The sequence below is a fragment of the Charadrius vociferus genome, unplaced genomic scaffold, assembly GCF_000708025.1.
Source record: "Charadrius vociferus isolate BGI_N301 unplaced genomic scaffold, ASM70802v2 scaffold90, whole genome shotgun sequence".
In the NCBI taxonomy this organism is placed as follows: domain Eukaryota; kingdom Metazoa; phylum Chordata; class Aves; order Charadriiformes; family Charadriidae; genus Charadrius; species Charadrius vociferus.
In genome coordinates this window covers 8,417,048-8,432,218 of record NW_009647222.1, presented here as the reverse complement: position 1 = coordinate 8,432,218, position 15,171 = coordinate 8,417,048, and the positions used below count along the sequence as shown (strand labels likewise).

Sequence of the window (15,171 nt, the reverse complement as noted above, 5' to 3'; positions counted from 1 at the left end):
TGGGGAAGGGAGATGGTGGGAGGCAGCTGGAACATCAGTACCTTTTTCCTCATACAGGCATTGACACATAATGTTTTATTTTGCAGCCCATTTTAATATGCAGAAGCTAAACAATTTTGTCTTAGCCCACTCTGCCATCAGTATGAAATTCAACTGCATTGCAAATGAAAGAAAATGTGGGATGGGCAAAAGGTGAGGCTGAATGTGACCTACACCTCTACCAGGTATGTGCATGTGATACCAAACTTGGCCCTCTGCTGTGTGTGGTTCTCCCAGCACACCTTGGTGTTCTGGAAGGGTAAGTTTAGCAAGAAGTCACCTGTTGAGATTAAAGAGCAGAAAAGTAGGTTCTGTATAACAGGCACGTGTGTGTTAGTGCTGGTTTGGGGATATGTGTGGGAGAACACATAGATTTTTCTAGGACAACAATGAGATGGTTCTGTTTGCAACACCAAGTTAAATGAATCTCTGAGAAAATACCTTCTGTGACAGTTGTGCAAACAGCTGGTGGCTTTTGGACACTGCAGCTCAGCAGTGTTCCTGCTGCATCTTGATGCTTTCTCCTTTTTGTTGGTCTCTGGTGGCAGTGTGCAGCTTGCTGCTTCTAGAACTTAAGTGTTACCAACAGCATGATGTTGAAAAGGCTGGTAAGAAATTGTCTAATTTAAAAAAAAAAAAAAAAAACCAAAAACAACAAACCCACACAAAAAAACCCAAACCAAACTTATTTGTCTACCATGTTCCTTCACTTCCAACTGAGGATTTCTTTTGCTCTCCTGTCTCATTTTCCTACTGTCACTGCATACAACCTGTCATACTGTGACCAGCACTAGAGTGTTCTGTTAGCCAGCTTAACAATCTGTCATCTCGAACATCAGGATCTGCAGAAAGAACATGTGCATGTTTTTACATTTAAACAGGAGATTTAGAAATTCTTCTTTTAAACAGCAAAAGTGCTTTTAAAGCTTAATGTTTACTAACTAAAATGGAGAACTTCCTAAGCCAATGTAAATCTTTTACTAGGATCTCTTTGTAGACACCCAGAAAAGTATTCTGCAGGAAAACAGTGCCACTAGCTCGGTATTTTAACATAATCCTCTAATCCCAATGTGTTTGTTAAAAAGCCAAAGCTATTTAAAGCTTTATTAGTTGTACAAAACAGTTCAATTCAGTTTCAAGCTGGCCTGCAGTTTTACCTCAGCTGAATAGCTGCTACATGTATTTAGGACTTAGCTTGACATTTATTACCTGTCTTTAAACACAGAATTTATGATACATTGAAAACAAGTTTCTCTTCTGAGAAGTCATGGGGAAGTGGAGAAAACATTACCTTGTCAGCTTATAAATGTACTCCACTGACATTCTCATTTACACATCACAGAGAAAGGAACTGAGAGCTTGAACCAAGTCAAAGTGACTTTTTTTAATCTTCAAGAAAAAACCCACAACTGTCACATCCTATCTGTACCAAAATATGTTTTGATCCAAAAATCAAAGCCCATTGGACTGGGTTTTGTTTATCCTTACTGCTCCTCTGTATTAGTAAACAGTTCCAGTGGTTCATTTGAAGGATAACTGCCTGTGTAGGAGATTGTTAGTTTTCCAACAGCAAATGAAGACTTTACAGAGCATTTTTTCTTTTCCTATATAGCAACATGAATAAAAGCACTAGAAATTGGCTGGCCTGCCTTTAAAAGTATAAAGATAAGCTGATTAAATGGCAAAATGATGTATTTTTTCTTACATGTTACTAACAAGGCTCACTTCAGATTCAGTATCTTGCTTTAATCATGAAGACATCCATATTTTCAGTCAACTTTATTGATAAAATAAGTTTACTGTACAGTACACAACTCTAGCCATAAATTCTTTTCAAGCTATCTGCATTACAAAAATAACAGGTATGCAATGAAAAATAGTCACTCCACACACTGTGAAGGTTCTTTAAAATCCTAAAGTCATCAGGTCAGGGGAATGACAGGGGAGACATATCAAACGTGAAGACTAAGTGTCGATAAATTAAGTCACATTTCTTAAATTTACAAAAATAAACACTAATCAAGCATTATTTCATAATAGAGCAACCTTAAAGAACTGCCACAGACTAATGACCCCTTCTCTGCTATACAGCTCTGGAGATTGTACTTGACAGACAAACCAGAAAGTCAGCCATGAAACTCCATTCAGCATCAAATGGATATAAATGCCTCTGATACCAGTCAATGACTGAAAAGACACTTCTGAAAAGAATAACTTAATCAACGGAACCCAAAAAGTCTCATAACAATGCAACAGCAAAACACTCCATTTAAAAAAAAAAAAAGTTGCTTCTGATAAGTCACCAGCTTGCAAGCTACAGCAGAAATGCAAAATCTAAATTATAGAAGCATTGGCAAAGTTTTACGGAGAATAATAGCAGACAAGTAGATTTTATGCTTGAGCTAAAGCATTCCCCCCAAAATTCCCCCCAGGTGTTTAGCAAGTTTTGAAATGGTTATAACTCTTTTTCCATGCACATGAACGTCCTCAATATATTCTTAAGCCTAGAAACAAACTAAGCTGCTCTGGAAATAGAAGTAGCAGTTTCTCCATTTATTTAAAAAAAAAAACAAACAAAAAAACCCCAAAAACTGTGAAAATGTAGAGAGCTTGATTTATCTGTCCTTTCAACTTATTTCCTAGTGTATGTATTAATTAATTGAAAATAAGCATTTGTCTCTGCTAAATGTTCCTTTCCCACCACTTCACTTGTTTCTCTTAAAGGCACTATGGGAAGGGTGGCAGCAACTGACAGTAACAGAACAAAAATATGAAGCTCCCTATAAATTAATTGAGTGGGCGCTGAAAATTCACCCTTAGACCTGTGGTGCATTTAACCTTGAGCCCAGGGAAGCTGTACTGTGTCACAAGAAGCTGTGTTTAAAACTGACACACTTGCTTGATGCTTAATTCTTCTTGCATTGTTGCAACTGAAAATCAAATTTGATTAAATGACAATTGATTCTAGAGCAGGAGTTCAACTCATCGTGCTAGGTGAGTTATTAAACAGCAAAAATATTCAACTGTGGCTGGCACTTGTAGATCTAGTTTTCTGAGGTCGAAAGCTTTCACTCTGCTTCTTTGAGTATGCATTCCAAGTAAAGAATACATTACCGTGCTGGACAAAAAGTGATGATACACACCAATACTAGGGATGTTCTTGCTGCCTTGACCAAGAAGTAGTAGTCTGACAAACAAAAGCCAAATACGAATTATTTCATCACCTCTTTACTACAAGCCTGTCTTGTGTAGCACTTCTATTGTATCTGCATATGATATAAGCTGAGCATCGATCTAAAAAGCCAATTCCTTTTCACTTCTGCAAGTATTTCAGGATCAAAAGCTAGCAGTCTATTTGTCAGTATAGCATATTGAAACTCTTCTTAATGCAAACACAACATATACCTGAAATTTACTTAAAAACCTCCTTGATGGCTATATAGTACTCAAAAGAAAATTAAGAGTATTGATTGCAGGCATGCGGGCTGCCAACTTTGCCATAGAGCTTCTTCCTCCTCCCTCCAACCACATTTCTGCTGCTGCTGTTTGGGTGCTCTCAAACTGCCATCTCCCAGTCAGGAAGTCTGGGCAGGCAACCAAGAGAAGAAATCGATGGGACTAATGTGGCTTCTCACCTGTAGAGAACTGAGCCTGCTTTTCTCTCGGAAGTAAAAGCCACGGCAGAATGATACTATGCCGTGTTCCAGAAAGCAATACAGTGGGAGCAGCTCTTCTCATGTTTGATTATGTATACACATGTATGATTAAGTATACACATTAAAGAATCTTTTTCAATTTAAAATAATAAATATTGACCAACTGCAAAAGCATTGCTTATGTTTAGACAATTGGCCTTATATTTGAACAGGATACTCTGTGGCTAAATAAGAGAAATCCTTAAGTTTTATGCTGCCTGTGTACCCTTTCCATTAAATGGGTTTGTTGCAAAATGAGAATTTTTAAAAAACTTATTAAAAGGAAAAAACGTAATGTGGATCATGCACAAAGCATATTAAGTTATTACTCTTTACCCAGAGATCAGACTTTAAATCTTACCTTTATTATATAATAGGTGCACTGAAGCTTTGTATAAGCAATAACTTATATAAGTTATGTGAAATCTTGTCTTTTATCTGTAAAATGACTTCATATAAAAATAATTCCCAATTCAGTAAGTGCATTAATCCATCTCCTACTGAAGTTAGATCTATGGCAATTAATCTGTCACTAAGGTTTCTGTAGAATACCAATTTCAATTTATTTTTATGCAGTATAAAAGCCACTAAACTGGAGTTAAAGATGCATTAGCTTGCTGGTGCCCTATTCAGTAACAAGTGCTTGACAAGTGACCCCTGATACTCCGTTTGTAAAGTGTGCAACTGAAGCTTGTTGACTTCCACAGTCTTCAGCTTTTCCTCAGGCTCAAATCACTGCTTGTTACTAATCCTGACAGAGACGTGCTCTCTGATGCATCTTCTTTCTTGAGGTTCAGGAATGATTCTCTAGTTATTTGAAGAATTTCTCTCAAGCCTTTGTTTTCTTGCTATAACCAAAGAAAGAAAATTTAATAATTAATAACTTAACTCCAGAAAGTAGTCAAGATAGCTACATTAATTATCTCCCCTCTACTCCAAACCTACATATAAGGATTAAAATACTGATTTGCTGTCAGGTAGTGCTATGTTATCTTCTAAAACTAACATCATGAGGTTTATGACCCTCTTGCTCTTTTGAAAAGGCATTAAACATAAAAAAAAAAAAAAAAAGCTCAAAACACAAAGACAGGTAAGAAAAGGGTAATTAAGTTCAAGTGTTGCATTTAAAAAAAACCACTCCTGTTCTTTCCACACACCTGACCCATAATGAGCTGCTCTGCTAGCACTTAATCAAAGAGCAATAGTGTTGATCTTCCAATAATAAGCAATGGAGAATCTCCCCAAAAAGCACGAAATTGTTATTATTAAAAAAAAAATGTAAAAGCCAAAGGTGGGGGTATTATTATTTACATCCTAGTGTCTTCTTATGATGAATTTGTATTATTTCCTAGCTCTTTGCTACACTCAGACTTAAAGAGAAGCTTAAGCCGGTATATAAATATAAATCACTTATTTCTGGTGATGAAGCATCACCTATGCAGGACTTGAGCGTAAGCTATAGGGGGGAAAATACTACTTACAGCCCACTCAAGGAAAGTGTAACAAAGTAGCAGTGTGAGTGAATGGTACAGTAACTTAACAGAAATATCTGTGGTAACATTTATGCCCTTGCTATTTGTGCCATTGCTGTTTTGATTTCATACTTACCTCAAGCTGAATGATACGTTCCTGCTCTTTACAGCCATGCTTTTCATCGATTTCAATGGCTTTTCTCATTACTGCTGCCATTTCTGTAATTTGGTCCACATGCACTTGCAGTTCCTAAGACAAAAATAAAGTTATGACTGCTTTAGTAATATATTTTTTGTGTTACTAAAAATAAGCAAAACTTATATGCATTTTAACTGCTATGCCACTTAATAAAAATGTGAACACAGAGTTTAATTTGTGAAAACAAATGAGCTCTCTAACTTTACAGCATGAGTAGCCACTGTGGTCCTGTTTATTTCAATAAATCTGGTTTGCCACACAGTGACCCTTTTTATTAGAATTTTACATTAAAAAAAAAAAAATATGCTTAAATGACTGTCTTCCATAGCTTCTACATCTTCCAAATGGCTACAAGTTAGCCATGTGCTTTTTCTGACAGGGCCCTGCTCTGTTGCAAGAGTTGATGTACATCATTTGGAATATGCAGAAAGACTAAACTCACCTAAAACCAGCAGGGTCCGCGATGTTTTTTTCATTTGTTTGAAACCTGATCTCAAGTCTGGTATAGCCAATACCAGCCCATGGGTAGGTATTTATCTCTTAAAAAGACCAGGTGAAGTGATCATCCTTACTATGTCATATGTTAGGAAACTCAGATCTGTCCTTTCCTTTTTTTTTTTTTTAGATATTTATGCTTGAATTCACTTCCAATTCCTGCTTATCTGGTGGGTCTGGACTTCAGAAGCCCTTGTCCTTGCTGAATTGTAAGAAAAACTTTTGTCCTCACTGACCTCTTTGTGTATGTTCATTAATGCTGGTAGGGTAATTTTCTATTATAAATAACTAATTACCACATCTTGCTGAAAAATTCAAGGAGGAGGAAAAAGAGTAGTGCTTTGGTTTGCTCTTGTCCTGTTCCCCTGCCAGGAGTGAGATGATAGGAACCAAATATGGGCATAACGGTCTTTGCAAGGAAGCTAGATTTTTAGATAACCTTCACTGTTTGCAGAGAAGTGATCTCTGCCTGGACCTTGCTGGTGCAGGTGACAGTTTATTTTCTCACTGGGCAACCTACCAGCCGGAACTGCTCAAAGGGTCACTACTTCTTTTCCCCTGCAGATCTAGATAAAGAGCCTATGCCTTTGGCATTCGTTGCTGTTCAGTTAAGCCAAATATTGTAATGGTATTTCCCAAAGGTTTTATTTTTCATTGTCTTTTCCTCAACTTGTCTTTTACTCCAACTCCACTATCGCATTAGCCTCTCCTTTGGACAAAATTCACAATAGGTACTAACTATCATCAGGAAGAACAGAACAGTAGGAGTAAAATGAAGAATGGTATACACTAAAGTTAAGTTCCACCTTTAAAATGTAAGTTTGACTGTAGGACCATAGATACATCTAGCAGATGATCAGCTTGCTTTTAAACTTCCAGAAATTATTTAAGTACCATCAAGAACAGCCTCACTTGGAATCATGAACTTTACCTGACCAAAACAAATATACTTTACTAAAACAAACACTGGCCCTTTCCATCTTTTCTTCTCTGCCATTCCAATTGCCAAAGCTATGGTTTAGCTGTTTACTCATTAAATGCCCACGTAGAGGGGAGAGAAAAAAAAGAGAGGAAAAAAACCCCTAAACTTGCTGTGAATCTTTCTTTTTCTTCTCAGTTTCCAGTGAAGGTCATTACATGAAACATTTTTTCAACGAGAAACTAAATTTAGCTTGAAAGGAAGCTGTGATCAGTGGTAAAAAAATGAGTTGTCAAGGATGTACCTTTGAGAAGGACTGGGATTTTTAGTGCTTTTTAGATAAACTGCTGTCCTTCCTACTTCCTCTTTTGCCTGCTTATGTGGCCTCTTGATCAACACGACCTAGGGCCTGTTCCAAGGTCACTAACATTACATCAGATACTAACAGAAAATTTCAAGGTTCTAGGCTGGAAGGCAGAGGTGTAAAACTTACATGCTGTAACATTAAACAATGCAATCAAAGTGTTTCTTAATAGAAAGACAGCCTCAAACATCAACAAACACTTTTTGTATCCCTCTTTTTATTTGCCATTTTTTCTTGGGAGAAAAAAAAAAAACAACACATGTTTTTAGGGCTTGTTTCAGTTGAGCGAATTCAAACAGCACACTTAGATCAGGGTCATTACTACCAACACACAGTTTTCTCATGGATACAACACTGCTAAAAGAAATTGTTTTTCTGTTGAAAGGAGGTACTTGTTGAGCTGCAGAAATCAATGATTTTTTTAATACTTTTGTAAACAGGCACTAAAGTTAATAGCTGCCACTTCAGAGAACAGCAATTACCGGTAACAGCAAGATGAATTCCTTAGATATGATGGATTTCTTTGTTAACAGGAGGGAAGTATTTAAAGACTGCTTCAAGATTGTTCAATCTTACTGAATACGAAGGCTGATCAGAAGAAGAAACAAGGAAATTCCAGAAATTTTAAGTGTCAGGATAAGGGTGATAAATCCCCTTCATCAGGCATTCTTGTGGGATCAGATTTAACCAAAATGCTAAAGCCTAAATCTCCTGTTTAAATAATATTGGTGTGTTGTTTTTTTTTTTTACCTCAAGTTTTTAATCCATAGAAGTGTTCCTAAATAAAATTTCAAAGCCCATTTCAGGACAGATATAATATTACCCTCTTCTCTTGGTTATAAATTTACGCTCTCCAGAAGCTGTAAGATATGTTATACTATATGCTAAGGTAACTTCTCTTGAAAAGGATATATATCTATAATTTTTTAGGCATTTATGTTAAAGATACAGTTCTAATCCAATAAATTCTTTCATATCAATCTAAGTACTTCCATTGATTTCAATGGCACTAATTACATACATGTGATTTTGTAAGGAGACAAGAAACCACTGAATTCTTAAGCTTTGTTTTCCTGGTATGCAGACCCTAACTCTGCTTTGCAGACTTAGTTTGTTGAGGTCAAAGATGATGAAACACAGAAGTAATGTTAGTCTACACAGTTACAGTGCTCTCTGATAATTACGTTTCATTTACAGTGTAATACAATACTTTGTTAGAGAGTTCCTGTTTAGATCTTAGTGACCTAAAATGAATTTTCCTGAAAATACATTAAAAAAGCCTAAACTATATATTAATGCTATAAAAACATATATTAATCTTATATGAAGCTGCTGAATATTCATATATTCCTCACTCATGATCGTTTACAAAAATGTTGCTTGACAGCACTTTGCATTTCTTGTTTTCAAAAGCCATAAGATGAAGCCCACCTAATACTAGCAACTTTCACCACCCCTGAAGCATCTCAGGCTGCCCTGGATTCTACTTAGCAATCCTGACCAGTACTGAAACAAGAACCAGGGGCTGACACAGGAAAGAGGAAGAGTGTATGCTCAGTTATTTAATGTTCAAAAAAGCTTTTAAAATATATTTTTTAAATTTGCGGTATTTAGGAGAAAAAATATTTTAATGTTGAATTTAAAAAGCTTACTCTTCCTACTCTCCCCAGTAAGCACTAATTATTTGTTGGAGTCACAAGCGTAAGTCAAAGCCCGTCTAAATGTTTGAATGTTACTGAGATCTGTGGGCATCTGGAAGCATAATAGGGCAGTTGCCTTAAAGACCTAGGCAAAACAAAAGTCATTAGGTAGATACAGTAACGAAATGCTACCTGATAAGACCTTAAATAAATTAGAAGCTAGTACGGTTGACTTACTAGACTGATCAAGTTTCCTGTTCGTGTTTCATGGACTGGATTATAAAAATTAGTACTGCTTAGTACAAAGATATAAAAATTGAGACAAAGTAAGCTTTGAACTGGAAGCTTAGTAAGCTAACGTAAGCGTTAACTAAAAAAAAACAAGGGGGAAAAAAAAAGTCATTACCTTGGAATGTTGCTCTTTTAACTTCATTATTATACTTGGATCATCCTTTTTGCTCGCCATAAGCAACCTAAACATCTGTTCTCTGTACTTGCTCATTATGAGTTCCAAAGCAGACTGATGTTCTTCGAGAGATGTGCGTAGTTCTACCAACATAATTTTAAATTCAGTTAAAGTTTAACAGAGAAGAACTGAAACAAAATGCAAAAGTACTTCAGCTTGAGAAAACCGAAATAAGCCCTTAACTGAGTGTCCCCTCTCCTTGCACCATAAAACCTACATAGGATCTCTGCCAATGTCTTCAGTGGTGACTGCCCTGGGAAAATTCTTGTTCTGTCAGAAACAGATGGTCTTTTGTTAATATGACTTCATATTCAATTCCTTTAGCTGATATAAGCCACCCTAAGTGTAGCTGAGGAGAGCTTTACTCTAGCCGCTATAAGGAACATTGTACAAAAGCTGGAAAGAAGTTTACAGATCTGTTTCAATCTGCAGCTAAGTAAAATAAGAGTTAAAAAATGCTAGTGTTCAAAATATACTAAGTCAAGGACGAATAACTCCTGACATTAAGACAAGGTTCATATGAATCAAGATAATTGACTCCTTTGCTGAATATAACTGTTGGAATACCTAAGGTATTCCAGGAGGAACAGTATATTCCTAGTGTACCAAATTCCAGAAGGAATTATACTACTGCACTTAAACTACAACTTGTTCTGACTGCTCCTAAATTAGTTCTTTTTAGCAGTGGGAAAACACATTTCCGAACAGATACCTATATTGCAAAATTAAGTTCTATTTATCTCCTTACTTGTGCTGAACATTATATAAGGACTGAAAAAGTAATTTTCCACAACTCTGTTTTTTTGTTAATCATAGTCCCAGTGGCTGGACATTAGGACTTTTTAGTAGATTACATTATGTTCAGTTAAACTGACAAATTAAGATTAGAACAAAATAATTCTTCTACAATAATTTTTTGAGAATAGATCAATGGTAAAAAGTTTCACTGATTCCAGTGGTGCAGGCTGGAACTTGAAAAGGACAGAACAGTCAAGTCTTACCTTTATTCTCCTGTTGTAATTCCCTAATCTGTCTGTTTTCTTGTTGGATACCCATTACTAACGTAGACCGAGGACGATGTCTTGCTACTTCATTGAGCTCTTGAATTTCTTCTTGGTACTAGTTATTAAAAATAACACAACATATTTGAGTAACTGAAGGGAAGCATTACTCAGCAAGTCTCAAAGGACCAGTTCTAATGTCAGTCAAAGTCTGTAACCAGCAAGATAATGCTCATTTTAAAATAATTATATAATACAAACAAACACGCTTCTGAAGGTATTGCTAACATACTGCCCTTTAGAGACACTAAAGTATTGCCTTTGTTTTTAAACAAGTTTCAGACCTCAGATGTGTGTAGTGGGCATGATTTAACCTTCAATTAATGCCGGTCAAATTCACCACCAAGTAATTTAAAAGTGATATACATACCGTAAAGAAAAACCATGGGGTATTAACCTCTAGATAGTTACTGTGGCTTCCCAATACCTTAAACCACAAAGCTGTATGGGTACAAGTCCTGTGGACCTGAATGAGTGACTCTAAACAAATGAATAAATATAAAGCTCTTGATCTGAAGTCATTGAGCCTCTTTGTGACTAGTTTTAAGGGATGAAGCATATGCAGGGTTTTATTATTTTACAGGCCCATTAACACATCCTGTGTTCTACTAAAAGACAGGATGAACTCCCATATGGGAAGTCAGTAGATACCTTTATGTTTTTCCAGAAGTTCTCTACTGAAAGTCACGCTCAGTCTAACAACATGCCTTGGACAGTTTAACATCAGAATGGAAATGATCACAAATAAGCTTAAGAGGTTTCTTTGAAACAAAAGGAGACTGTGAAAAGATATTCTGAACAGAAGCAAGCATGACAGGGCCTCTATATGATTAAATGTGCATCTTGAAATTGATAAAACAAGTAGTATTTCACAGAAGAGCAAAACACAAGACACCACACAATGGTTTGTAAGGTACCAACACCATTTCTACCAGTGTTCTTCAAATAATTTCTAGTTTTCAATATTTACGCTACAGTAACAGAGAAAACTTCTTCACAGGATCAAACTAAATATACAAACAACCTATTTTTAGATCATAGTCACACCTATAATAAAAATATTTTGTATGGCATTAAAGGATTAACCAAACAACATACTGATTCTGCATTCTACTGTAGCACACAAAAATTACTTTCAATTATCTGTTTCCAAGTTGTTCTTCTAATGGAGTAAACAAAGTCGAAAGACAAACCTGTTTCATTGCTTCAACCCGCTTGTTAAGAGCTGTAGTCTGTTCAATAAGAGCTTCTGCTGCGTTGTCATGTTCCCTTAGCCGTTCCACCAGTGCTTTCGCATCTGCTAAGGCTTTTTCAATTGTGCAACTCATTTCTAAAGATTAGAAATGTATTATTTTCACACCACCACCACTTTGCTATACAGAGAATAGCTATCTATGTGATACATATATAATTTTATTTTTTTTTTTTAAGTCTAAAGCAGCTGAATACAACCTTTCCTTCAGAAACATCAAAACATTTTGTTGTTGTCCTGGTTCCGGCAGGGATGGGGTTAATCTCCCCAGGAGCCGGCAGGGGGCAGGTATTCCCTCCCACGTGACCCATGCCCGGGCTATAAGAGGCGCTAGCCGGGGCGAGGAGAGCAGTCGCCAATCGGGGGTGGGCTCCGGCGCTGCGGGTCCGGTTGGTGCGCTTCGCGGCGGGACTGGCATCGCGTTTTCATTTTTTCTTTTGCTGTTCTGTTAAATTGCATTCTTTTAACCCACGAGTTTTGCCCTGACGATTTCTTTTTCCACGACTGTGGGAGTTGTGCGAGCGGCTGGGCGTTTTTTTGTTGCTGGCTGAGGCCAAACCACGACAGTTGTCCTTTAGGAGTAGGAAAAATTTATATAAAGAATACCCTGAACTCTGCCTTTCCTTTTCCTCCTTTTTAATTGCTGTTGAGACCATATATCAGAGCAAGGAAATGAAAGTAAACTTTGTGTTGTGAGGAGAGTATCAATATACTAAGTGCAAAGGGAGGACTATTGAACATACGGAAACTGAGCAGTGCATGTCATTCTGTAAGTAGCAGAGAAAGAAGTATTACATTAATTATTTAATTTTTCAATACTACCTTATCTTTTAATGTCAGATATACTTCAAGGTATTTGAAAAGTATAAATCCAGCACAAAAGAGAATGCCAAATGACTACAGTACAGCTGGCTAGAAGATTTTGATGAATTAAATCAGCTCAAACTGACAGAGTAGAGAAAATTACTCAGGGAAAATTCAGAAAACTAAAGCTTGTGTTTTCTTCATGCCTATAGATGAACACAAACATCAGTGCCTGGAATGAAACTGTAAAATTTTGAACAGGATAGAGAAAGACAGCAACTTAGCTAAGAAAAATAACTGACTGCATAGTTAAAATACAGCCTTATAATTGCAGTAGTTTGTTAGCAGAAATTACCTAGTGCTAGAATTGCTAAGCTTGCAAAATGCTGGTACATACTAGCATTTCCAAAACCACTGTCCTTTACATTGATTTGTTTCATATTCATTCTTGATAGATTAAGTTTCAAGACCAAGATTTTCAGCCTATGTCTGTTTTCTTTTAAGAAACCTTACACTTCTACTGAAAAAGTAATCTACTTAAACTCCTTGAACTTTTCTTCAGCAGTCAGACAGCACCTATAGAGGCTGAGCAGAGTTATGGGCCTTATTAATATAAGGCTTGATATTTGTTTCAGAAAACTTTCTAAAGAACTGAAAGAATGGACTAAATCCATTTCTTAGCCAGGCCATTTGCTTAAAGGAGAGATTGTTTATTAAGCATAAAAGGTCAGTGAGCCTTTTCTGAGCTACAGGAAAGCAGTTTGCTCCAAGTTGATTTTCTGACTTTCTTAGGCACCCTGACAAATCATAGCCAAGGATCTTTTAAGCCAAGCTTAAAGAAATCCTCACGTTTTCCCCAACTGACGTTTTCCCACTTTCCAGGTAAGCAGTAGAAGTAAGGATATTTCAAACATCAGCAATTCCACCATTCCTCTCAAAAGATTTACAAACATAGCAGAAGTATCTTGCCCTTATGCATTAAGGTGGGGGAAAACTAAGGAAAACAGCAGCAGAGTTTGGAATGTTCTCTCTGAACAGCTCTTGTGCACCCAGAACATCCTGAAAGGTCCAACCTCTCAAAAGCATTTTAATTTGGTAATTTCATTAGCTGCTCCCTCTGCTCTGAGGAGCACCTGTAATATTTACTTCACTTTTTTAATGTAGAAGGGTCTTTCAGGGACCCTACCATCACAGAAAGGTTCCAACTTGTTTACCGACAAAGGAGCTTCTGTAAATGAGCTTTGTGTTTGCACAGAGCACAACTATTTTAACCTGCGTTTTCTGTGATTCATGTGTTACCGAAAGCATCAGCATTTTGACACCTACAAGTTCCCTTTACACGTTTGTAACATTAATTCCTTTCTGTTTATCAACGAGAGTTTTTATTTTAACTTCCATATGATGTATATACGTGTTTGAGGTATCAAGTCAAGTTCTTCAGCAGACTGGTGTGTTATCACAGGTAGTTTATTCATGCTGCTTTAGCAGTTTGAGGTCTTTTTAATATTATGTAGATAGGGATCATACTGCATTGCTTTTAAACATCTGCTTTTCTTGCTGCTCATTTCTCCTTCCAATTCTGGTCTCGTGTTCTTACTGGACTACAAAAATATCACAGATGAAAATTGAGCTTCCACACTAGCTGGCTAAACTGTTACTTACAGAAATTGATTTAATCAGATCCATATTTAGGAAGAATCTGAAGAGCAGTCTTTAACTCAATTCATGGCTGGGGAATTCTCTAGCCAGTATAAACAAAGCCTCTCAGGCTTCTCCATGAGCTTGGAATACATTTGGCATTCAGACTACAATGCAGTTAACACCTCTGATAATTTGTATGCATCAATATAAATTTTAAACACCATACGTATTCACGCTCCTGTGCACTTTCTCATTTTGACCCAACCCAACCACACAAGATAAAAAGAAACTTGTTTGTAGCAAAGCCACCGGCGTTGTTTTTCACAGCGAATGAGCTGGGGAAGACACGTGTGCGCCTTGTGTGGAACGCAGCAGCCGTGCAAATACCACTGTGACATCCACCTGTCACCACAGCAGCTTCAATGGGCCAGAGGCCATCTCCTGCTTTCAGGAAGAATTTGTACCTCAAAAAGGAGAGTTACTATTTGTATCGTGGTAACTCACAGTGGCTCCAAATCTTGACTAGGATTCCTTTGGGCAAGACATTGGCCCTTAATCCTTGGAATTTAAAATTCTTTGTAGTTGCTCATCTGGCTGCCTATGAAAACCAAAACTTCTGTCTTATCCTAAAATAGATTTAAATTTGTGGGTTAACCTGGACATTTGGGGGGCTTGTGGGAACCCAACCAATTAATCAAATATATTTGATTCAACCAATTCTTATTGTATATTAATTTTTTTTACAAGCACAAGGACTATAGTAGCCGAACCTAATGATTTCTGAACTCTACCCTACAAGAGATGCCCAGTTGCAAATCTATTTGTTAGCCTGCAATCCTACCAACAGGGTCAACAGGTAGCAAGAGCAACAACTCAAACAACATAGCAATACTGCTACTACATATTCATTTCCTGTCACTTCCTGCTATTTACTAATTGCTTTCATTATCAAATTCGGCTGCCCTTAAAAAAAAACCCAAACCCAACGCCAAAGAATAAACAATTTTTTTGCCTCCCTCTAGTTCTCCGTCTCTTCTTTTCTAGCCTTACTGAAAACTACTTTTCCCCATAGCCTAACGCTTCACTTTTTTCCTCCCCGCAGTTACGGTGGAGAGGCTGAACCG

General features: G+C 36.9%; 1 protein-coding gene across 1 annotated transcript; it reads right to left on the bottom strand.

Annotated features, from left to right (window-relative positions):
• Nucleotides 1-3,987: 3,987 nt before the first annotated feature.
• Nucleotides 3,988-11,678, bottom strand: FGFR1OP2 (FGFR1 oncogene partner 2). Its single transcript, XM_009879684.1, has 5 exons — nt 11,544-11,678; nt 10,291-10,408; nt 9,230-9,372; nt 5,343-5,456; nt 3,988-4,582 (listed from the first exon to the last, which is right to left on the bottom strand). The coding sequence occupies exons 1-5, from the start codon at nt 11,676-11,678 to the stop codon at nt 4,445-4,447; spliced, it is 648 nt and encodes a 215-aa protein (XP_009877986.1). The 3' UTR covers nt 3,988-4,444.
• Between the last annotated feature and the right edge of the window lie 3,493 nt (nt 11,679-15,171).